This window comes from Phascolarctos cinereus, unplaced genomic scaffold (assembly GCF_003287225.1).
Source record: "Phascolarctos cinereus isolate Bilbo 61053 unplaced genomic scaffold, phaCin_HiC Scaffold_3;HRSCAF=262, whole genome shotgun sequence".
In the NCBI taxonomy this organism is placed as follows: domain Eukaryota; kingdom Metazoa; phylum Chordata; class Mammalia; order Diprotodontia; family Phascolarctidae; genus Phascolarctos; species Phascolarctos cinereus.
In genome coordinates, this window is record NW_027555736.1 from 50,605,702 (window position 1) to 50,629,087 (window position 23,386).

General features: G+C 46.6%; 2 protein-coding genes across 6 annotated transcripts in view; one reads left to right on the top strand and one right to left on the bottom strand.

The window, feature by feature from the left end:
* CDH23 (cadherin related 23) overlaps window positions 1-23,386 on the top strand; it is a 606,235-nt gene that overhangs the window by 540,717 nt on the left and 42,132 nt on the right. The window contains exons 38-40 of the mRNA XM_020994435.2: window positions 18,832-19,053; window positions 19,581-19,700; window positions 20,835-21,015. Of these exons, the coding sequence (XP_020850094.1) occupies window positions 18,832-19,053; window positions 19,581-19,700; window positions 20,835-21,015 (523 nt within the window). The remainder of the gene's footprint in view (window positions 1-18,831; window positions 19,054-19,580; window positions 19,701-20,834; window positions 21,016-23,386) is intronic.
* The window catches only part of VSIR (V-set immunoregulatory receptor), a 61,537-nt gene that overhangs the window by 32,024 nt on the left and 6,127 nt on the right, over window positions 1-23,386 (bottom strand). Inside the window, exons 1-2 of one of the 5 annotated variants that reach the window (XM_020994439.2) lie at window positions 6,844-7,214; window positions 1,534-1,616 (exon numbers count right to left, since the gene is read on the bottom strand). The exons of 1 other annotated variant lie outside the window; for it this stretch is intronic. In XM_020994439.2, coding sequence (XP_020850098.1) covers window positions 1,534-1,579 — 46 coding nt within the window. In that variant the 5' untranslated portion in view covers window positions 1,580-1,616; window positions 6,844-7,214. 3 more of the 5 variants (XM_020994438.2, XM_020994437.2, XM_078150824.1) reach the window with 3 other exon arrangements.

Here is a 23,386-nt window from a genome sequence, read left to right on the forward strand (position 1 = left end):
TAACCATTCCACCTCAGTCAGACAACAACTGAAGCATCTGGTTCAGTTCTGGAATCACAAATGAGGAAGGGCAGGGATAAACTGGAGACTGTCCAGAGGAAGGCAACCAGAAGAGTGAAAGGCTTGGAGTCTGTGCAATACGAGGACTATTTGAAGGAACCGGGAGTGTTTAGATTAGAGAAGAGAAGGTGGGGGGAACAGTATGACTGTCTTGAGGTGTTTGAAAGGGTATCATATATGGAAAAGGAACTCTACTTGTGGGGTTTGACCCTGAAGGTCAGAACTAGAAATAGTGGGCAGAAGGTATAAAGGGGCCAGTTTAGACTTGATGGGAGGGAAAACTTCCTCACAATGAAAATGGTGGAAACAGCTGGCTCAGAAGGTAGAGGTTCCCTCTCCCTGGAGATCTGAAAACAAAGGCTGGGTGACCACCTGCCTCCTATATTGCAGTGGTAACCCTTTATCAGGTGTGGGCAGACTACAATATGTGGCCGCTGAGGCCTCTTGGAAATTCACAATTCTAGGATTATACCAAGAGAATATATTGCAAGCAGCCTAAGGCAGCGGCTGCCAACCCTTTTTGGTAAGGCACCCTTACCAGCGAAATGTATTGAAGTGGACACCTCCAATATTTGTAGATTTACAAATATTGTCTGAGTAACATATAAGGGTGTGTTAGAGCCACCTCAAATTGTTGATTGTTGAATTTTCAGCATGAGCATTCACACCTCAGAAATCAGCAAATGCTACCAAATCAGGGTTTGGTTTATTGTTTTCTTGAGTGTCTACTATGGCCAGGCATTGTGCTCTCATTAGATCTTAATAACCCCCTGGAAGGTAGGTGCTAGTATTATCTTCATTTTACAATTGAGGAAACTGAGGCAAAGAGGGCACTAAGTGACATGCCCAAGGTCACACAGCCAGGAAGTGTCTGAGGCTGGATTTGAACCTTTACTATGCCACAAGCTAACTCTGTGATTAAATCTAAAAGTGCACTGTGTGTTTTCAGAGAGCTCACTGTTAAGCATTTATTAACACGCCTCTGGTTATATTATTATACTAATAATTATATGCATCATGAAATACAGAAAAGAAGACATTTTAAAGGATGAGATGAATATGAAATAATATTTGGTCCTAGAGTCAATAGGAGCCATTGAAGTTTATTGAGTAGGAGAATAACATGATCAGACCTTTTCTTTAGGAAAGTCCCTTTCCTAAAACTGTGTTAGAGGTTAGCCAAGTGGTGCCACCATGCACAGAGCACTGGACTTGGAGTTAGGAAGACCTGGGTTCAAATCCAGCCCCAGATACTTCCTAACCTTGTGATACAGGGCAAGTCACTGAACCTCTATCTGCCTCAATTTCCTCATCTGTAGAACAGGAATGATAATAACAGCACCCACCTCCCAGGGTTGTTGTGAGGAGCAAGTGAGATAATACACATAACACATATTTGTCAACATTAAAGAGAATTTAAATGTCACCTGACCTCAAGAAGAGGCCTCTGTGGTGTAGGACATGGGTTACTACCTCTTGTCCGTGTGGTCCATCCTAGCGATCTGCGTAACTTAACCATGACTGCATCAGAAGCTTGCACCACTGGCTTTCGCAACCTGAAATGTTGAAGAGGGAAGACATAGGGCTTCCCCTTTCCCCCACCCTCCAAACCAAAACAAACTAATGCAATCTCAGTCTACATGAAGAGAAGTATAGCATCTAGAAAGAGTTGGAAATATTCCCACTGTGCTCTGCCCTGGTTGGGCTGCATGGGAAGTATTGCGCTCTGGCCTGGACGCCATGTTTTAGGCAGAATGTTGATAAGCTACAGAAAGCATCCAGAGGGAACAAGCCTGGGTGGTGAATGATCCCTGAGATTGTCGTTGTATGAGGAGCCTTTAAAGAAACTGGGGAGGTTGCCTTTAGAAGAGGAGGCTTGGTGGAAAGGGAGGGAGTTGGGTAGGGAATTCATGGCAGCTTTCTTCAAGTATTTGAAGGGCTGTCCCTTGGAAGAGGGCTTAGCTTTCCTCTGCTTGGCTCCAGAAGGCAGAACAATGAACCACGGGCAAAGGGTACAGAGACAAAATTCTAGGCTTAATGACAGGAAAACTATCCCAACAACTACAAGTAGATAAGCAGATTGTATGATGTCCTAGGAAGGGGGAAAAATTTGGAACTCAAAATCTTATAGAAGTGAACATTGAAAACTAAAAAGAAATAGATAAATGAATGAATGAATGAATAAAGGGGGGGGAGTAGATATAGAAAGGGCTGCTTCCAGAGGTAATGAGTTCTCCTTCTCTAGAGGGCTTCAGGCAAAAGCTAGACAAGCATTTCTCAGGTTAGTTATAGAGGGCTGCCAGCCTAGATAGTCTCTGAATTCCCTTCTCATTCCTGAGATTCTGTGATTAGTCAACAAGCATTTATTAAGCACCTGCTGCATGGAAATCTGGTGCCAATACCAGGGATGCAAAGAAAGGCAAAAGACAGTCTCTGTTCTCATGGAACTTACATAAGAAAGGGTGGCCACTGCAAATTAACAAACCTATTTTTTCCCTTCCTTGGACTTGGTCTTCCAGCTTTACCTATGTCTACAGAAAATGGAGAAGAGGCCCTACTGTTCTCCATTTCTCTGAACCAACCCCCTCTGCCCACCCTTCTTGGTTTGGGAAAGAGCTTCAGGCATCATAAATAATAGATAATAGCTAGCTTTTGTATAGCACTTAATGGTTTGCAAAGTACTTTACAAATATTATCTCATTTTACATCACAATAACCCTGGGAAGTAGGTGCTATTTTTAATCCCCATTTTATAGATGAGGAAATCAAGACTGAGAGAGGTGTCATTTGCCCAGCTTCACATAGCAAATAAGTGTCCAGGGCAGGATTTGAACTCAGGTCTTTCTGACTCCAGGTCTTGCATTCTATCCATGGAGCTACCTCCTACATCTTTGCCTTCGGTATATCCTCCCCAGCCACACCCCATAGGGTGGTCATCCTCTTCCCAGCATGGTTCTGCCATCTCAAATATTTTTAAAATTTTCCCCAGTTATATGTAAAAACAATTTTAACATTTATTTTTAAAACTTTGAGTTCCAAATCTTCTCCCTACCCCACCCCCATTGAGAAAGCAAGCAGGTTTTTTTTTTATTGTTGTTGTTTTTGGTGAGGCAATCAGGGTTAAATGACTTTGCCTAGGGTCACACAGCTAGTAAGTGTCAAGTATCTGAAGCCAGATTTGAACTCAGGTCCTCCCGATTCCAAGGCCAGAGTTCTATCCACCACACCGCCTAGCTGCCCCTGGCAAGCAGTTTGATACAGGTTATACAGTTCTGCCATCTCAGAGAATGAAAGAGGCTCCCCCAACATGCCCCAAGTCCTTGACCGACCATCAGGACCGTCCATGTTCATCATGCACCGGACCCAGCCACTAGCCTCGATGTTCTTCACCTTGAGCTCATCAGCATTCACAATGATCCTGCCCTTGATACTCTCAGCTAGGCTCTCCCAGAAGAGTTCAGCCTCAGGCTGCGCCTCATGCCAGCATCTTTCGAGACCTGTGACCTGGTAGAAATTGCCCTTCTCGGGGCAGCTAGGTGGTACAGTGTATAGAACTCCGGCCTTAGAGTCAGAAGGACTTAAGCTGTGTGACCCTGGGCAAGCCACTTAACTCTGATTGCAAAAGAAATTGCCCTTCTCTTCCCCACAGCAGTTGGTACCAGACCTCATGGATTATCTGCCAGGTGAATGTAAGCTTCTTGAGGGCAGGGACTATCTTCATTTCTATCTTTGTATCCACAGTACCATAGTGCTCTGAATACAGTAGGTGCTTAATACATGCTCATTGAACTAAATTGTATTGAACCCATAACCTAAGAAAAAGCACTTAATGGTCCCCCATCATATCTGCACAGTGCTGTATATTTTTCAGAGCTTTTTCCTATCTCTTCGTTTAATAGTCATAGTGTAGTTTGAGGTATTAGCCCCATTTTACAGGTGAGAAAACAGAGGCTCAAGGATATTTGGTTATTTTCCCAATGACACAAATTAGCAGCAGAGCTGGGAACAGAATCCAAGTCTCCCAACTCTCAAATGAGGGTTGCTTCCCTCAGACCCCCTCTCCTTCTAGGACCTTTGGGCATTTAGACATCACCATGGACCCTCAGATGACAGGAAGGTTTTTGTAACCCAGGACTCCAAGGCTATTTAAGCCGAGACCATAAGAAACTAGAAGCTGCTTGAGTATCCTGGTGTTAGGATCGGTTGGAGGGGACTCTGATGGAGTGAAAATTCAGATTTCTTGACTCTGCTATGGGGTGAGCCTCTGTGAACTATCCCGATTCTGTCCTAATTAGGAACTCTCCTAATTCTCCCTGCACACAGCTGGATTCAAAGGGTCATCCAAACCTCTCAGCCCTACGAAGATCATGGAATCACAGACTCTCAAATAGGAAAAGAATATAGAAATCACCTATTCAGTCCTCTCCATTTTACAGATGGGGAGAATCGAGCCCAGAGGCAGGAAGTCACTAACCAGGGTTACACAGGTAAGGAGGAGCTGAACCAGGATTCAGATCCAGGTCCTCTGACTCCAAATGCGGCCCTTCATGCTGTGAGTAAGAAGCCTGTGGCCCTGAGCCTGAAGCCCAAATCTTAAAATTGGAACACAGCTCAAGCTGGTCTAGCCCTTCCTGAATAGGACCCCCGCCCTCCAGAGGAAAGTCTCCAGTGAAGGGAGCAAGGCAGCCCAGCCAACTTGCAGACAGCTCTAATCGTCAGGAAGTCTTTCTTTACTCTGATCTCTCTTGCACATGTCAGCCCTACAAATACATCAAGAACCTGTGATTTTAGGAGAATGGAGGGTCCTCACCCACACCACCATGACCACAAGCACAGCTCAGACTTTGCAATGCATTCCTAACTAGCCTCTCTGGAGAGCAGCTAAGGACTAGAAACTATTACGTTGCGCCCATCAGGAACTCCCAGTCAGGAAGCTGCCTCCCTCCTGCTCTGCAGGACTGAGCCTGACACCAGAGCTCCCTGCCCCAGCCCTAATCTTTGTCTTCTCCAGGCTAAGTATTGTTTAAGTTCATATGGTTGGTCTTTCTATGCCTCAGTCTCCCCAGCTGTAGAAATTGCCCTTCTCGGGGCAGCTAAGTTGCACAGTGTATAGAACTCCGGCCTTAGAGTCAGAAGGACCTGAGTTCAAATCCAGCCTCAAAAACTTACTAGCTGTCTCCCAGCTGTAGAGTGAGGGCAAGGCCACAGGGTAGAGTGACCCAGCTTGGTGTCCTGGAATGAATAAGAAATACCCAGTGGCATCGTTTTAGGGAGAGAAGAAGAGGGGGATGATGACTGTTGGTGCTACAGTGGTTAGCACCCTGGGCTCCGAGTTAAGAAGAGCCAAGTTCAAATGATACCACAGACACTATCGGTGTGACAGTGGGGGAGAAGTCTAAACCTCTCTCAACCTCCATTTCCTCATCTTTAAAATGGAGATAAGAGTAGCACCCTCTCAGGGTTGTTACCAGGATCAGATGAAGTAAGATTTGTAAACAGCTTTGTTAACCTTAAAGGAACATTTTTATTATTTATAAAGTGCATCAGACTTGGAGTTTGGCCTGGTCTAGTCTCAGTTCTTCTTATTTACTGCATGGTCTTTAGCCAAGTCCTTTAAACCCCATGAGCCTCAGTTTCCTCATCTGTAAAATGGGCATAGTGAAGCCTGCAATGCCTACTTCACAGGATTGTTGTGAGATTCAGATGAATATTGAATGGGAAAGTGCTTTTGTAATTGTATAGCACCCAAAAGTAAAATCTCTCTCTCTCTCTCTCTCTCTCTCTCTCTCTCTCTCTCTCTCTCTCTCTCTCTCTCTCTCTCTCTCTCTCCCCCTTTTTTCTCTGCTCTTCTCTCCCCTTTCCTCTCCCCTCCCCCATCTCTCTCTCCCCTTCTTCCTTCCTTCCTTTCTCTTCCTCTCCCTCTCTCCCTTTCTCTTCTTCCCTCCCTCTCTCTCTCCCTCTCTTCCCTTCTTTCTCTTCTGTCTCCTTCCCTCTCTCCCCTTCTCTGTCTCTCTCTACCTTTCCCTTTTCCTCTCCTCTTTCCCCTCCCCCTCTCCCTGTCCCCTTCCCTCCTTCTCTCTCCTTCTCCCTTCCCTCCCTTTCTTTTTCTTCTCTCTCCCTCCCTCCCTCCCTTTTCCTCTCCCCTTCCCCCTCCCCACTCTCTCTCCCTCTCTTCTCTCCTTGTCTCTGTCTCTCTCCCTTTCCCTTTTCCTCTTCTCTTTCCCCTCCCCCTCTCCCTCTCCTCTTCCCTCCTTCACCCTCCTTCGCTTCCCCTCTTTCTCTTCTCTCTCCCTCCCTCTCTCCCTGTCTCTGTCTCTCTCTACCTTTCCCTTTTCCTCTCCTCTTTCCCCTCCCCTCTTTCCTTCTCTCTCCTTCTCCCTTCTTCCCTTCCCCTCTTTCTCTTCTCTCTCCCTCCCTCTCTCTCTGTCTCTGTCTCTCTCCCTTTCCCTTTTCCTCTCCTCTTTCCCCTCCCCCTCTCCCTTTCCCTCCTTCTCCCTCCTCCCTCCCTCCCTTCCCCTCTTTCTCTTCTCTCTCCCTCTCCCTCTCTCTCTCTCTCTCTCTCTCTCTCTCTCTCTCTCTCTCTCTCTCTCTCTCTCTCTCTCTCTCTCTCTGTGTCTCTGTCTCTCTCCCTTTCCCTTTTCCTCTCCCCTTCCCCCTCCCCACTCTCTCTCCCAAGCCTCCAGCACTCCCTAAACACAATTTCTCAGTCCGTTTGGTATGGAGACTCATAGCCTTTTCCCTTTCCCTCTCTTTTCCTCAGCACTGTCACCCACCGGCTCTTACCTGGAGCAGGGTCTCTCGTTCTCTCCCTCCCTGGGCCCTGGGTCAGTGAGCTGCAGCCTCCCCGCTTTGCCAGCCTTACCCTTGTGCCTCTCCCTGCTCTCGGGGGCCCTAACACTCAGCTTATCAGAGGCCCCCAGAGCCTGGGGCTCCTCAGGATGAAGATAAGAGGCTGCCTTCAGAGTGGAGTATGTGAGGCCATTTCTGGGGTGGTACCTGGTCTCCCTACATACTTTCTCTACAGCCCTGCCCCCTTCCCTCAAATCCAACCAGTCTGGCTTCCACCCCCTCTGAGGCTCTTGGAGGGCTCCCTGCAGCCAGGGCAGGCTCTGTCCCTCCTGGACGGTGAGGTCTCTAACAAGAAAGTAGAGGCTCCTTACCTGTCACACAAAAGGTTTGGTGACTAGGGACACTCTTCATAGGGTTAGCTGGTCCCCACCTAACTGTGCTCTCTGTGGGCAGTGTCTGCGTATAAGGGAGGTGTCAGGTAAGGGGGGAGATGCAAAGGAAATAGCAGCTGAAATCCCACCTTCCAAGGGCTTCCCCCCCACCCCCAGGGCCCAGCACTCGGGCAGCATATAAAGGGCTTGACATTGCAGGGAGGGAGAGCTGGACTAAGAAGGGCCTGGAGGGGTGGGCACTGCTTCTAGTGAACCCATGGAGATCACTGGAGTCACACCATAGTTGACTCTTTCCAGGGGTGCTGTCTTTCTGGCCTCCCCTCCAACCCTGAGTCACTGACTTCCCTCACAACAGAGAAAAAGTAGGGACAGCTTCCCGAGTCTCCTCCCCTGTCCTCCCACACCCAAATAATGCTTGGACCCCAGAAACTTCCGTCTTCATCTCAGGCAAGCATCACCCCCCCCCCAGCCAGAAGTATGCTCATGGTGGGACACAGCCCCGGGGAATATTCCTTCAGAGTAACAGGAATCCCGAGTAGCAGCTGTGGGTTTGCACACCAAGCCGCCCTGACAATGTACAGATGGCCTGTGTTCCTGCTGTTCCCAGACTGGCACCATCCCCAGCAATGACGTTCCTCAGAATCAGACTACCCTACTAAAGAACCTCGGGGCAAGGAGACCCCTCCCTCCTGCTGCCCCCAGCGGGCCCACGCCGGTACATCCCGACATTCTAGGGACCCTGCCCACTTATGGCAAGGTTAACCACTGCAGACTGAAAAGGGGTTAAACGTGTAAACCCCTCCTTCCCAAACTTGCAATAACAAGGTTTCTCTTTAGGTTGTCAACATCTTGTCCTTGGTTTGGGCAAAACAAAACAAAACCAAACCCTAAACCCCACCCTACATAGCCGAGATCCAGAGCTTCCTCCCTCTTGCCAGGCAAGACCCAGCCTGACAGCTAATCTCCCTGTCCCAGCCCATCACTACTCCAGGCTCAGCCTTCCTCAGACTTTATTATTGGGCAAAAGATTCAGGAGGAATGCGATTGAGACCCCGCTTCAGGGAAAAGTCAGCCCCAAGCTGGTCCTCTCCCTCCGGCCTCGTCATTCCCAGCTGTGCCCAGTTCTGAGGAGGAGCCAAGGGTGGGTTTCTCTTTCGTGATGGGGACAAGGAAAAGATCGGGAGCTTACCTCTGGAGGAAGCCAGGAAGAGAACAAGGAGCAGGGGACCCCAGTGTCCAAGGGCAGCCCCTGGATGCAAATCCATCTTGGGGGACTTCAAAGTGAGCTTCGCTCTGGCGGAGGGAGTGAGGACTGTCCAGAGCCTCCCACACACGGAACCCTGAGCCACAGCAGCCCGAGAACTTAGCTGACAGCGGCCGGGACAGCTGTCCTGGCTTGCAGGAAACCTCTCTGAGTGGCTGATCACTTACAACTCAGTCAGCCAGCCAGAGTGAGAGTGATAGAGAGGGACAGCACCCCCAGGAGGTGAGAGGGAAACCCAACCCTCGGTGCTGGGCTGCTGGGCGGCTGCTGCTGCTGCTGCTGCTGCTGCTGGACTCAACCTAAAGCTGGCTTGTTTGCAGGGCTGGGAGCCTACCAGAGCAGATCACCACGCACCTATTCACAAACACCCACGTCCAGGAGAAGGCACACATTCCTACACATGTTTACACACTTCAGAACACATCTCCCCACTCCTAGACACATGGGCACCCAAACCCAGAGGCGTATTGTGCCTTCTTTTGGTATCTTTATGGTAGACTGTAAGCGCCCTGAGGGCAGACACTGTCTCACTGTTGCAGTTGGACGTCTAGTGTTTAAATGCTTGTGGATCAATTGATGAGCAGCTCTCCTGGCAAGATCTCTTGACTACTGACTGTTATTCAACGCTCAGAGACAAGCTTGGGAGCCCACAAGATGGGCCAGGAAGGGAAGAGGCAGCACATTGGCTGAAAGGAAGACGTTCTGGCTCCTGCGGGTCACAGTTCTATTTAGCATCAAGGGTTTAGAGCTAGAAGGAATCTTAGGGGACGTCGAATGCAACCCCCTCATTTTACAGAAGAGGAAACTGAGACCCAGACAGGTTAAAGTCACTTGCCCAGGGTCACAGTTAGCAGATAACAGTGGGAAAACTCAAACTCAGGTCTTCTGACTTCCCATGTTATGGCACGTATCCCCTGTTTGCTTCACAGAGGGCTGCAGATGAGCCCTGTACATTCATCACCCAGATGCAAGGCGACTTCTGACCAGAGGAAGGTGGCCAAGGCGAGAGGGAGGGATGGAGGCTGGGGCCGGCATAAGAAATGAAAGGACCCCAGCTCCAGTAGAGGATAAATTGGTTTCCCTGTCTCTGGGAAGAGCCATTAATCTCCCACAATCCCCTTGGGTAGGAAAGACTTGGGCAAAGTTAGCTGGAGATGGGGAATACAACTGTCCGAATGAATAAGGAGAGAGAATGGGAGTGGGGGTCAGACAAGACCCTGGAGCAGGTTCTGTGATGTTTGGGTGCGTCTTTGGACGTGGCACAGGTACACTTTTAACCTTGCCAGATTTCCTTTGAAATCTGGTCAGTGATTGATTCCACTTCGAAGGAGGTGCTGCTGTTTATGAGACAGAGCCGGGTAGTAGATAGAGCACTGAACTCAAGGTCTGGAAGACCTGGTGTGGAATCCTGCCTCAGACATTTATTAGCTGGGTGACCTTGGGCCAGTCACTTAACCTGTTTACCTCAGTTTCCTCCTACATAAATGAAGCCATTGGACATATCTTCTAAGCTTGCAATCTATAACCATGTGATGCTCTGAGCGCCAACCTCCCCCTGCAAGAATCCTTCCTTGATTCCCCTCCACCAATTAATACAACCTTGAATGAATGAATGAATGAGTGAAGCATTTAATAAGTGCTTACTGTGTACAGAGCACTGTGCTGATGACTGGAGATACAAATCAGGCAGTCCCTGCCCTCAAGAGGCTCTCTTTCTCATGGGTATGACATCAAATATGGAAGGTTGGAGCTGCAAGGCAGATGATACAGCCTCTTCTTTGATGCCATTTCCAAGGATAAAATCATATCAGTTTCTGAGGTTGAACCATTTTGTCAGTGCCAAGGACTTAGGTAGTAAAAACCTTCTTTTCTGGGCCTTCAGTAGATGAAGCTATGGCGCTGACCAGCCCATTCTTTTACATAGATCAAGTTAACTTCTCCAGGACGATTCCATTATAGGGGGCCACCCGCATCTCCTCTCCCTACAGGCCTGTGAGCTCCGTGGGGACAGAGGCCGTGTTTTATCCAAACTCAGACGTCCCCAGCACCTAGCCCAAGGAGCAGCACACAGTAGGTGCTCCTTAAATGTTGACTGATTGATCACTGTGGGCAGCTTCCTCTGAACTCCCCTTGTGGGCACTGAACCCCGGCACACTGACCTTGCACATGTTATGACTACATGCCCAGCATCCTTTCTGAAATCTTCAGTTTCCCCTGCAAGCCTCTCCTTCAGCAGCAGCTCATGCCAGTCCTAGCTCGCCAGAAATAGCTTTAGTGTTTGGCTTTTTTCTTTCCTATCTACACCTATGATTTTATCAGTGTAGGTCAGGAACTCCTGATATGGAAACTCCTCTCTCTCTCTCTCTCTCTCTCTCTCTCTCTCTCTCTCTGTGTGTGTGTGTCTCTCTCTCTCTGTGTGTCTCTGTGTCTCTCTGTCTCTGTCTCTCTCTCTCTGTGTATGTGTGTGTGTGTGTCTCTCTGTCTCTCTGTCTCTGTCTCTGTCTCTGTCTCTCTCTGTGTGTGTGTGTGTGTGTGTCTCTCTCTGTGTGTCTCTGTGTCTCTCTGTCTCTGTCTCTGTCTCTGTCTCTCTCTGCCAGTGAAGAACATTTAGAATAACAGGGAGCTATGAGAGCACAAAGAAGGTAAACTCAGGGTCACAAAGCTCATGAGTGTCAGAGGCAGAACTTAGATTCAAGTCTTTCTGACTCCAAGGCCTGCTCTTTAATCACTAAGCAAACCTACATGTAGGTCCCCCTAACTCTCTAAAAGCCTGCTGGAAGGAGAGGATAAATAGGCCTATACATGGTGGAGTGAATAGAGCTCTGAGCCTGGAGTCTGGAAGACCTGAGTTCAAATCCAGCCTCAGACACTTACTAGCTGTATGATTCTGGGCAAATCACGTAACTCTGTTTGCACCATCTGTAAAATGGGCTAGAGGAGAAAATGGCAAAATGCCATAGTATCTTTGCTAAAAAAAAAACCCCAAATGGGGTCACAAAGAGTTGAACGCAACTGAACAGCAATGAAGTTACAAGGAAATATTACAATTCTTTTTTCAACCATAAGATTACAAATGTTTTAGGTTTTCTGCGGACTTACATTTCAGCCTTCATCTTCATGAAAATGCAGATTCATCTCAGAGGCTTGAAACAATATTGCAAAATCTTGGCAGGGTTTTAGTATCTTCAGTCATGACCTCATTTGGGGTTTTCTTGGCAAAGACACCGGAGTGGTTTGCCATTTCCTTCTCCAGCTCATTTTACAGATGAGGAAACTGAGGCAAACAGGGTTAAGTGACTTGGCCAGGGTCACACAGCTAGGGAGTGTCTGAGGCCAGATTTGGACTCAGGAAGATGAGTCTTCCTGAGTCCAAATCCAACACTCCAACCACTGAGCCGCCTAGCTAACACCAATAACAGTACTCAAACTCTTTCAGCAGGTAGAAACAGCACTGATTTTTATCGAGCAGAAAAGAGTGTCCTAGTAACCCTAGGAGGCTATGAGATGACCATCCTCTTTGGTCTGGTCCCATCTCATTCCACACCTTGGCATCCTGCTTGTGGTCTACCTTGAACTTCTGTCTTTTTTCACCAGGCTATCCCAGGGTACCTCCCCCTCCAGGGCCCGAGCTGAGATCTAAGACCCCTCTCCAAGGTCTCTCCCCCACCTCTCCCTAACTGAATTCATCCTGCAAAGTTGCTTTGAAGGTCTCTTTCATGTTGACATGACACGCCTAGCGTGAACATTGCAATATTGCAAACCAATGGTCAGTCGACCTCCTAGAAAATGAACAAAATGATTTTCGGTCACAGGGCCCCAGCAGCGTAGATTCAGAGCTGGAAGGAACCTTACTGAATCCAACTCCTTCATTTTATGGATGTGGAATCTGCAGCTCAGAGAATGATTTGATGAGAGTCACAGAGTCAGTCAGGCAACAAACATTGATAAAGCACTTACTATGTGCCAGGCACTGTGCTAAATGCTGGGTATACAAAAAAGAAAAAAAAAACATTGTTCTTGGTATGGACAAAACAAAATTTGAACCCAGGTCCATGATCTTTCTCTGACACCACAAGCTGTCTCTCTCACAAAGCCATCATATAGTATACTAGAGAAATAAAGAGATTTACTATTCTAGAGATGTTTAAAGTGATGAAAGAGAAAGTGTAACTTCTTAATTGAGTGAATACAGACCGGATGCTGTAGAGGTGACCTTAGGGTAACCTCTTAAAATTGTTTTACTTGTAGATTCTGAAGGCTGTGCACATTTACTCACAAGAAAAGGGCACTTTCATTCGGCTTTATATTCCCCAAAGGAATTTGGTTCACGCCCTCAAGCCTGATAGAATTGGCTATTTTATTTCAAGATCTGCCTAGTAAATTCCTTATTTGATCCACAGCCAGGATGCCAGGCAGCTCAAATTCTGCCTGGTCTGTGAGGATGACCCGGAGACAAGTCAGACTTTTGTGTCTCTTGAGTCATCAGAAATAAAAATAAATGAACGTGCAGCGGAGTTTGAGGGTTAAGGAGATTGCACACTGAAGTGTGGTTGTTGTTAGCCAGAAGAGCCAGTTTAATGGGATCTCCCCATTTCCTAACCATTCTGGAGGGAAGAAAAGAGGGAGGGAACAAGGACTTAAGCACCTGCTCTGTGCCACTAAGTGCTCTGCAAGTATTATGAACGGGAATCTCCTTGTTGACCTTCCAGGTGGAATTCAGGGATATGTGGTTCTTTCAACAGATGAATGTTTACTTAATTTTACACTGTGGGGCGCATTGTGGAACTTGAGGAGCGTTCTACCTAAAAATGTAATAAGACAACATTGTCTAGGATTGATTTGGGAGCTCGGAGATAACACATATACCCAAAACATAGTTAGCTTCTCCGGGTTTTGCTAACTCTAGTTATGCCCTGGGGGATTCCATTTAAGTTGTGGTATTTCTGAATCTGAGTAATAATGAGCTGTAGTAGAACTGGATGAGGCACTATCATGTAGCAGGACACCACTGGCTATGGAGTTAGAGGACCTGGATTCAAATCTCACCTCTAACTTACTACCTGTGTGACCTTGAGCAAGTCACTTAACCTGGCCTTCAGTTTCTTCATGTGTATACTTAGGGGGATTGTACTCAGTGGCCTCTGAGGGCCCTTCAGGCCCTGCATCTATGATCCTAGAAACATGTATCTCCTACATGAAAGTATGGCACCCTGGAAAGGAGTTAGACTTGGAGCCAGGAAAATTTTTTAAAGTGCTCTAAAGTACCCATTTTACAGAGACTGAGGTTCAATGTGGTTCAGTGACAGATGGGTCAGAACTGGGCTTCAGTCTTGAACTCAGATCTTTGGATCCTAAGACCAATAACCCCTTCTACTATATTAAATACCCCTCTTGTACAGCCTCACTGTGATCACTGCTTCCCTTCCTAAATGCTCATAAAACCATGCCTTTAATAATAATAATTCTTATTCTCTCTCGATAAAAAGAAAGTTCATTTGGGGGTTACCAGTGGGTAGATCATTGGGGGAAAGGTGGAAAAGGGGTGTTGTTATCTTAAGGATCCTATAAATAAATGAATCCTCAGCTTGATGGAGACCAGCTCTCAAGTCACAAGGGTTTGACTTCTCTCCTATAGTCAACTTTTACTATCCAGTCCCCCAAAGCTGCTGAGGAAAGTAGTCCCTTCTGTTTCCAATTCTGCCACCAGTCCATGCCTGGCCTAGGTGCGTGCGTGCGCGCGCACACACACACACACACACACTCCTTTCTTCCCTTAATTACAACTGAGACAAAGGTTGAATTTTTTTGGAAGGTTTTTACAACAGAAAGAGAGTTGGTTCATGGGTCAAAGAGTCTAGGTTCAAATCATGCCTAATACTACCTAGCTCACCTTGGGTAAAGCATTTGGATCCCTAGAGCTCAGTTTGCTCATCTATAAAGAGGGGGTTGGACTAGATGGTTTCTGAGATCACTTCCGGCCTTACATTTGCTCCTTTCAAGGTACAAAGGTTAGGTTTTCAATAATCCTGGAATCTTGTGCTGAGATCACTTAATCAAGATATAAAGGACCAGCTCAGCTCCCTGCATAGCTATCTTTCTTTCTCACTAATAAGTCTTATGACCTGGTCGTACCTAGTAACCGGCTACCATGTTGCCTCTAAAGAAGCCATGTCACATACTACCCAGCTTTCTGTTCCTTCTTCTTGCCAGCCCTGCTTCCCTTCTGTCCCCTTTCTCCAAATCCCAAGAGAAGTTTTCCAGGTGCCCTTAGGCCTCTATATTAGGGGACAGTTCCCCAAGTTGGATGAGGCATGGCTTATCTCCCCACCAGCCCTGTGAGAGAAGTGTCCCACCAAAGCCCCCCAAAGCTTATAGTACACAAGCCTCATAATGCTATCTCCATGCAATTCCCAGCGCCAAGAAGGGAAAGGACATTTCCTCAGTTTCCCCCTCCTTCAGCCTCCTCCCCTGCTCCCTAGTCTGTCCTTTTCCTCCTGGTTGGGATTTATGGGAAAACAGATGGATCTGAGATTTGCCCTAAGGCTTTGACCCGTGTTCACTGGGGAGAATTGCCCTCTTAACAGTTAAGTGGCATGGTAGATAGAGTACTGAACTTGGAGTCAGCAAGGCTTGAGTGTAAAACCTGCCTCAGATACTTTGTAGTAGTCTGACCTTGGGGAAGTTGCTTAACCTCTCTGGACCTCAGTTTTGTTTCCTCAATCCATAAAATGATGAATTGGATTCCATGGCCTCCAAAGCCCCTTCCAGATGTAAATCTGTGTTCCTAGGATCCTGTGACCCCTTCTCTAGGAAAGGGGAGCAGCAGCAGCCTCTGATGCTGGATGAAGATGGGCCTAACTGTCTCTGTGGACATAGGAGATCACAGCCTGTTGACCGAGTCAGACCTGGTGGGACAGAGTCCACCAGCTCCTCAGTCATCAGTGAAAAAATAAGACCTCCTTCCAGCTCCTCGGCCCCTCTTCTCACCAGGCTGGAGGAAGAGGCAGGGAGGGAGTATGGGGAAGACTTGGGGAGAAGGGACCTTGGGTCCTGTCTCTCTTCTCACCATGAAAGCTCAGGCCTCAGGCAAGCAATGAGGTGGACAGACAGCTCCGAGTAGGGACTACGGAGAGGAGATGAGGCAGACACCAAGATGGAAGAAAGGTGGGAAGAATTTTTGCCATCACCCCAGTAACCACAGAACCTTTTGAGATTGCATCATGGAGTCTGAAGACACAGGGGTGCTGGGAACTAGGGGTGGGGGCAGCATTGCCCAACTTGTAGGGAACATATGCCACTTGCTCAATGCCCGGGCATTTTGAAGAACTGGTAGAACATTGAGAGGTCTGGAGTGGGCAGTGAGGGAATATGGGCATAGCCTGAACTTTGGGGTACTCAGCCCTAGAGAATGAGCTACTTACCACCTGGGTGAGGTTGGGCAAAAACTTTCACTTCTCTGGGACAGTTTGCTCATTTATAAAATGAGGGGGTGGGCTAGATGACCTCCAAGTTCCCTCCCAGTTTTAAATCTACTCTGCCCACTTCTCAGCTCTAAGTGAGGGGCCATCTGGCCCCCATCTGGATCCTCTGACCAACTCTCAGACCCCAAATCCACACAAATGCAGTGATAACCCAGAGAATTACTGTCCAGTGGAGTTTGAGGGTTAAATAGAGTTTACATTTGAAGTGTGGCCATTGTTAGCCAGACCAGCCAATTGAATCAGATCTCCCCATTTCCTGACCATTCTGGAGGGAGGAAAAGAGGGAAGGAACAACCACCTATTAAGCCCCTCTGTTCTCAGCCAAGGCCAGCCCCAGGCAAACCTGGGAAGTCAAGAAGTTTGCCTAGCTCCTTCTCACCGCTCCACCTGAATCTGGCGTCCTATTTAGTGCCAGCCAATTGATAGCTGGCTGTCAGCTGATCTCCAATAAATAGTTAGTTGATAAAAGTTTTCCCTTCCCCGGGGTATTAATACTTTAGTAAGGTGCTATTAGGAGAGCCTTAAAGACATAAAGGAATGAATCTTTAATAATGCAAACTCAGTCACAACAACAGATGGCGGGAGAGATCTTTTTTTGGTGGAGAAGTGGGGACCATTTACAGACGGCTGTGGCATAGCAAGATTGCCAGATCTGGAGTCTGACAAGCACAATATAGTGGAATGGATGCTGCAGGTAGCATCAAAAGGCATGGGCTCCCACCATAGTTTCCAAATTACTTACTACCTGTCTAACCTTGGGCCAACTGAACAAGACGATCTCTAAGCCTGCTCCATATTTGTGATTGGATGTCCAGGATTTGAGTTCTAGTTCTACCATGCATTAGCTATGTGGGTAGTTTCTGGACTCCCTGGACCTCAGTTTCCTCAGAAGGGTAGGGATTTTTCTGGTGCGGGAAAAAAAATAAAGTCAGCTTCATCTTCCCCCCAACAGGAGTGAAGCTCCTGAGGTGATTTACATGGACTCAGGTAAAAACCAATGCAATGATGGAAATTGAAAGGAATCTTCATATTCTAATATAAGAAGTTATAGGTAACATGGTGTAATGGATAGGAGACTGACCCGAGAATTAGAAAGATATAGGTTTAAGACCTGCGTCTGGTATGTACTAGCTTTGGGACCAGGGGTGGATCACTTAGTCTTTCAATGGCCCAGGAACTCTCTATGATAAGTTAAAGACTCATATGTTGGTGCCCCACACTGAATCAAAGGTTCAGGTCTCTCCCCCAAAAACAAAACAAAACCTTAAAGTGTAGTCTCCATTCAAACACAGACAATGCTTAATATCTTCTCTGCCTGGCTGGCTGGCTGGCTATGTCCATGGGCTTGAGTCACAAAAGAGGTGAAATAGCAAGACCATGGCCTGAGCCAAGAAGTGGGAGAGATAAGGAGGACGGAAAGGGCAGGATGGAGCTAGCAAAATGAAAGATTTAAACAAGATGGTCACTAAGCAATCTTCCTACTCTAATAGTCTATCACCAACTCTCCCTGAAAAAGAAACTAAAAGAGGGGCAGCTAGGTGGCGCAGTGGATAGAGCACCGGCCCTGAATGCAGGAAGACCTGAGTTCAAATCCATCCTCAGACCAAACACTTGACACTTGCTAGCTGTGTGACCCTGGGCAAGTCACTTAACCCCAAATGCCTAAAAAAAAAAGAAGCTAAAAGTACCACTTAGCTCTCTTTTTTCTTTTTTTACTTTGTAAAGTTGACAAATATCAACACACATGAACATTTACATGCATAAATAGCAGAAAAAGATGATATGAAACTATGATTCTCTATTATATGTAGGTCCTTTCTTTTTTAAAAAATATATATTAAATTTTAAATGGTAGTCTTGTCTGGGTTCCCCTCTGTAGTTCTTCCTGCTCTCTTCTGCGTATTTTTAAAGTATTTCCTGAACATTTTTCTTTTGTTTCTTTTTTCACAACTCTATCCCATTCCATCTAAAAAAAAAAAATTCTCCCTATTCAAAAAAATTAAAGCCCTCCTTTAAAACAAATAAGTATAGTCAAGCAAAGCAAATTTATACATTGGTTGTGTCTGAAAATGTATGTTTTCTTTTTCATCTACTATCCATCACCTCTCTGCCAAGAGGTGAGAAATATCCGTCTTCTGGAATTGTGATTGGTCATTGCGTTAAACAGAGTTCTTAAGCTTTTCAAAGTTGTTTTTATTTGCAATGCTTTAGTCAGTTGTCCTCCTGGTTCTGCTCACTTCATAATGCATCAGTTCATAGAAGTCTTCCCAGGTTTCTCTGAATCCTTCTTTTCTCACGTCTTAACATGTTAACTTCTTAATATAATGGAACAGTGATGCTCCATTAGATTCATATACCATACACTTTAGAGCCCTAGCTCTAACGACTGTAGTGTGCCATGACCCACTGTCTCCTTATAACCCAACCCTGCCTGTGTACAGGGTTTTTTTGTCCATTTCTAGCCTTCCAACACCCTGACTCTGTTATTTCTCCCTCCTTCAATTACTGCCATATCATAATGAGTGAGCCCAGCCTGGGCTAGAAAAGAGCTAGAAAACTTTTAGATTATAAGACCTTTCATATGGTATTTAATAACATTATTGTTATAGATCTTTCATTGTTTTTTTCCTCAGTGCCTGGCCAGTAATAAATGATAAAGAAATGCGTGTTGGTTGATGATAGACCATGCCCAGTTTTGTAAGATTGGGATTAAAGGTGGATTTCCCTTGCTTTTTTGTTTGCTGAATTGGAGCCTCTCTCCATTTCTTGTTCAATAGGGAAAACTCCTCACCATTTTGCTAGAGAAGCCCCTATTTTGACTCTTCCCTCATGGTTTTCTCTCTAGGCCACCACCCATGTCTATGTGATAATTGTGGATGAAAACGACAACGTGCCCGTGTTCCAGCAGCCACGCTATGAGATCTTGCTAGATGAGGGCCCAGACACCCTTAACATCAGCCTCATCACAATCCAGGCACTTGACCTGGATGAGGGCCCCAATGGCACCATAGTCTATTCCATCGTCGCTGGCAACATCATCGACACCTTCCAGATTAACAGTGTCACGGTCAGTGCTCCCCTCTATGTTCCACCCTAGCTTGGTTTGGAGAGCATGGGTGTTGCAACCCTGCCTAGTAGGGACAGGCAAAGTCTCAAAAGCTGAATCCACTGGGTGGACTTCATGGACACAGGAGACTCCAGGGAATTGGTGGAGGTCTCTGTGATGTCTGAAAGAGTCAAGGGCAGATACATGTATCCTGGAGTTCAAGTGGAATGGGGAGGAGCCTGGAACAAGGCAGTATTCAGGGAAGCACTGTGGTATTTCCCACTTTCTCTGTTGGCCTGGGTGGCATGAGACAAAATCTATCCTGTTGATCTCTCCCCAGACTGAGGAACGGGCACCAACGCTGTGAGTCCCTGAAATCTACCTGTGCCCCAAGTCCCGCCTTTAGCTAGGCCCAGCCAGATGCAATAGGATCATCCCACTACAAGGGAGAGCTGAACTTCTTTCCCAAGCTCTCTGTTGTTCAGAGGGCCTTGAGTTCCAAGCTTTCCTTTCCCTCTGATCATCACACCCTGTATGTCTCTCCCCAGGGAGTCATCACCACTCTGAAGGAGCTGGATTACGAGATCAGCCATGGCCTATACACTCTAATCATCACTGCCACTGACCAGTGCCCTATCCCATCTCGACGCCTTACTTCCACTACTACGGTATGTGACAACCCCTCTTCCTTGAAAAGGGTCACCAACAACCCCGCTGGGATGGGGAGAGGGTGAAGGGCATCGAACTCTCATTGAAACAGCACATAGCTAGTTGACCTAATGTCTGGTCTTGTCTCTGTATGACCTTGGGGATGTCACTGAACCTCTTTAGGACTCACCTCTCAAGAGGAAATAATCCTATCTACATCACTGTCTTCACAGGGATGTTATGAAGATCACAGAAGTTAGAATACTCAGAATGGAATAATAATAAAATTAGTATCACCTAATAGTGTTTTACAGTTTTCAGAATGCCCATAAAAGTATCTCGTGTGATCCTCACAACCCCCCTTTGAGGCAGGCAGGCTGTAATGATCATTCCCTTTTCTAAATGAAAGAACTGAGCTTTAGAGGAGTGAAGTGGCTTTCTCTGGTACCAATGCTTCTGACAAAGCTGGGATGATAGAGTCAGGATCCCAAAAGATCTCAACAGGTCAGAAAACTGAGTTGAATAGAATCAGATGAAGTGTAATAAGGATAAATGTTAGGTCTTACACAAGTTTAGGAAATCAACCTCAAGGTACAGGAGGGATGCTTAGACAGCAGGGTCTTAGCAGCTCCTGAAAAGGAGCCAGAAGCTAATTTAGGGGACTGGAAACTTGATGAGTCAATAAGGAACCCAAAAGGCTCATGTCATCTTGGGCCGTGTTATGGTAAATGTAACTACAAGGAAGAAGGAACTAGTGGTCCCAAAGCCCCATTTAGACCATTTCTAGAGCATCGCATTCAGTTCTGGGCACCACAGTTTTGAAAGGACTTTCACAAGATGGAGAGGTCAATCAGAATGACAAAGGGCCCTGAATCCATTCCACAGAAGAATCAGTTGAAAGAATTGGGGATGTTTCCTCTGGAAGAAAAGGCTCAAGGGCATGTGAGAATTGTCTTCAAGGACGTGAAAGCCTTTTGAAAAGATGTCATGAGGGGATTAGACTTGTCCTCTGATGCCAGGAGCTTCCAGAGCCTTAGAAGTTGTTTGCAGCCCTTCTTGCCTTCAATGTGGTATGGATTTCAGGATTCCTGATACTACCGGGAGATGTTTCACAGGCTGTGTGAACCTTGACCAAGCTGTCATTCTCCTTACAGGTGCTGGTGAATGTCAATGATATTAATGACAACGTGCCCATCTTTCCCCGGGACTATGAGGGGCCTTTTGATGTCACAGAAGGCCAGCCTGGGCCCAGGGTGTGGACCTTCCTGGCTCGGGATTTGGACTCAGGCCCCAATGGACAAGTGGAATACAGCATCGTGGCTGGGGATCCTCTGGGTGAGTGGTGTTCCAGGGCCAGGATGGGCCCTAAAAGGAGCTACTTCCAACCTTCCTCCATCCCATGGAGGTGGATGTCCCCAAGCCAAAAGACATAACCCAGATGCCCCTTTCCATGACATCCCCAAGAGCAAACTATTCTGCCTGTTTTCCTATGAGCGCATAACACATGTTCACAACAAGCTCCATGCACAAACCCATAGGACCACACCTTCATGTAAAGAGTAACAATAGCAATACCTCACGTTATCTGTCTTTAAGATTTATGCAGCATTTTCTCCCATAATAACCCTGTGAGGTAGGTAGTGCCAATGTCATCCCCATTTTACAGATGAAGAAACTGAGATTAAGTGACTTTCTAAGGTCAGAGAGCTAGATCTCTCGGGAACCTTTTTGCTCTAAACCCTAAATCTGATGACCCTCAGTGGCAGCATCCCTCTGGGCTGGGTCAGCTCCAGACCTTTCCTTACCTCCCATCCAAGCTCCCTCGGGGCCTGCTCTTTGCCAAGGGATACTGGGGCAGCAATTCAATTGGCCAGAGTTTGCTGAATGCCTCCCACAAGCTAGGCCCTGTGCAGTATAAATAAGAGAGTCCCTGCCCTCAGGGAGCTTAACATCTACCCGGGGTGATAAAGAACACAGTTAAATATAAAAGCACATATGATCAGACCTGAGAAAGAGACAAAGAGCTGTCAGAATTCACAGGAGGCAAGAATCGCTCCTAGCTACGGGTTGTAGGCATGGGGAAATCAGGAAAGGCCACAAGAAGGAAATGGCATTTTAGGGAAGCCTCATGGATTAAATATGTTTTTCAAATTTTTGAGGTGAAAATGAGTTTCCTCAATAGTACTCATACCGCCATCCCCCCGGAGGAGACTACAGAACAGAAAATGCTTATGATGTAATCGATTATAATCCAGAAAAACGTATCAGCCCCATTAATAGCACCTATCTTTATGGGGTTTAAGGTTAACCTGGTGAAGTTTGCATGGTGCTTTCCTCACTGTGAGGATGGTACCACCCGTATCATTATCTCCATTTGTGCAGAAGGAAGTGAGGAAACTGAGGCACAGAGAGGTTAAATGCCAATCAAGGTCACACAGCTAGCGTCAAGGAGCCGTCTGGGCAGCAAGTTAAGGTCTTCTGACACCAAGTCATAACTGGCACTTATCTATTGCTTTCAAGTTTGTGAAGCATTTTACTCTACATACAAAATCTCGTTTCAGCCTCAGAATAGCTCTGTGAGGTAGGCTTTCCTGCTAGGAAAATTGAGGCTCAGATGAAATGACTTGCCTACCATCACACAGTATGTATCACAGGCAGGATTCGAATCCAGGTCTTTCTGATTTCAAGTATGCTTTCCTCTGTACTATATTGTCTCTGTAGTCCAGGAATTCTTAGCTGTTTTTGTGTCCTGGACCTAAGGCCGTGTTAGAGCCATCTTGTACTTGCTTTACAGAGCCAATTGTTAAATTTTCAGTGTGAACATTTATACCTTTGAAATTTGCCAACACTACAGATCAGAACTTGATTTATTGTTTTTTTTGATTGTCTAGACTTGAGAAAGCAATAGAGAAAATGTTAATGATGCAGATTAAATTGGTAGGTGTGTAGTACATACAATTTTTTCCAGAGGAGCCAGTTGTTAAGCATTTACCAACACACCATTGCCTGGACCCCTGTCAGAGCCTTTCTTAGAATTATGCTCTTAAATGTGTACGATAAAATGCAGAGAAATGAAAAGAAAACTAATTCTATTAAAATGTATTAATAATTATAATATATTAATGGCGTGATTAATATAATAATAACTTGATATTATAACATTAAGTTCACAATTCCCTGAAACCTGTGGGCCCATGAGGGCCCCAGGGTAGAGTTCATAGACCATTTCAAACACTAAGCAAATGTAAGTCAATACTATTATAAGACCATTGGAAATACTTGAGAGCTGACGTCATTTCTATTCAATCACATCCAAGTGTTCATTGGGATTGTGTGATATTTGATATTTGATCTGGGTACGACTCAGATGAACTGGTTCCTTTCAGGGCACTAACCAGCTAAAACGTCTCTGTCTCCAGAAGGCCTTAGGGGCTGAGGAGGCCACATATGCCAACGGGGCTCTCCACAAACGACTTGGTGGCTCGAGGTTGCCTGCTCCCTCCCGGCTCAATGCCCACCCTGTACTGGGCCTGGCTGAGACCAGCTCTCACTAGCACGACCCCCACCCTGAGCTTCCAGCATCAATCTGCCCATCCCCACTAGGGACTAACAGGGTGGGGCCGATTTCTCTCCCACACGCCAGAACAAAAGCGCCCTGCCTAGAGATTGCAATCCAACCACCAGTGCGGAGAGGAGTCCCTGCTCC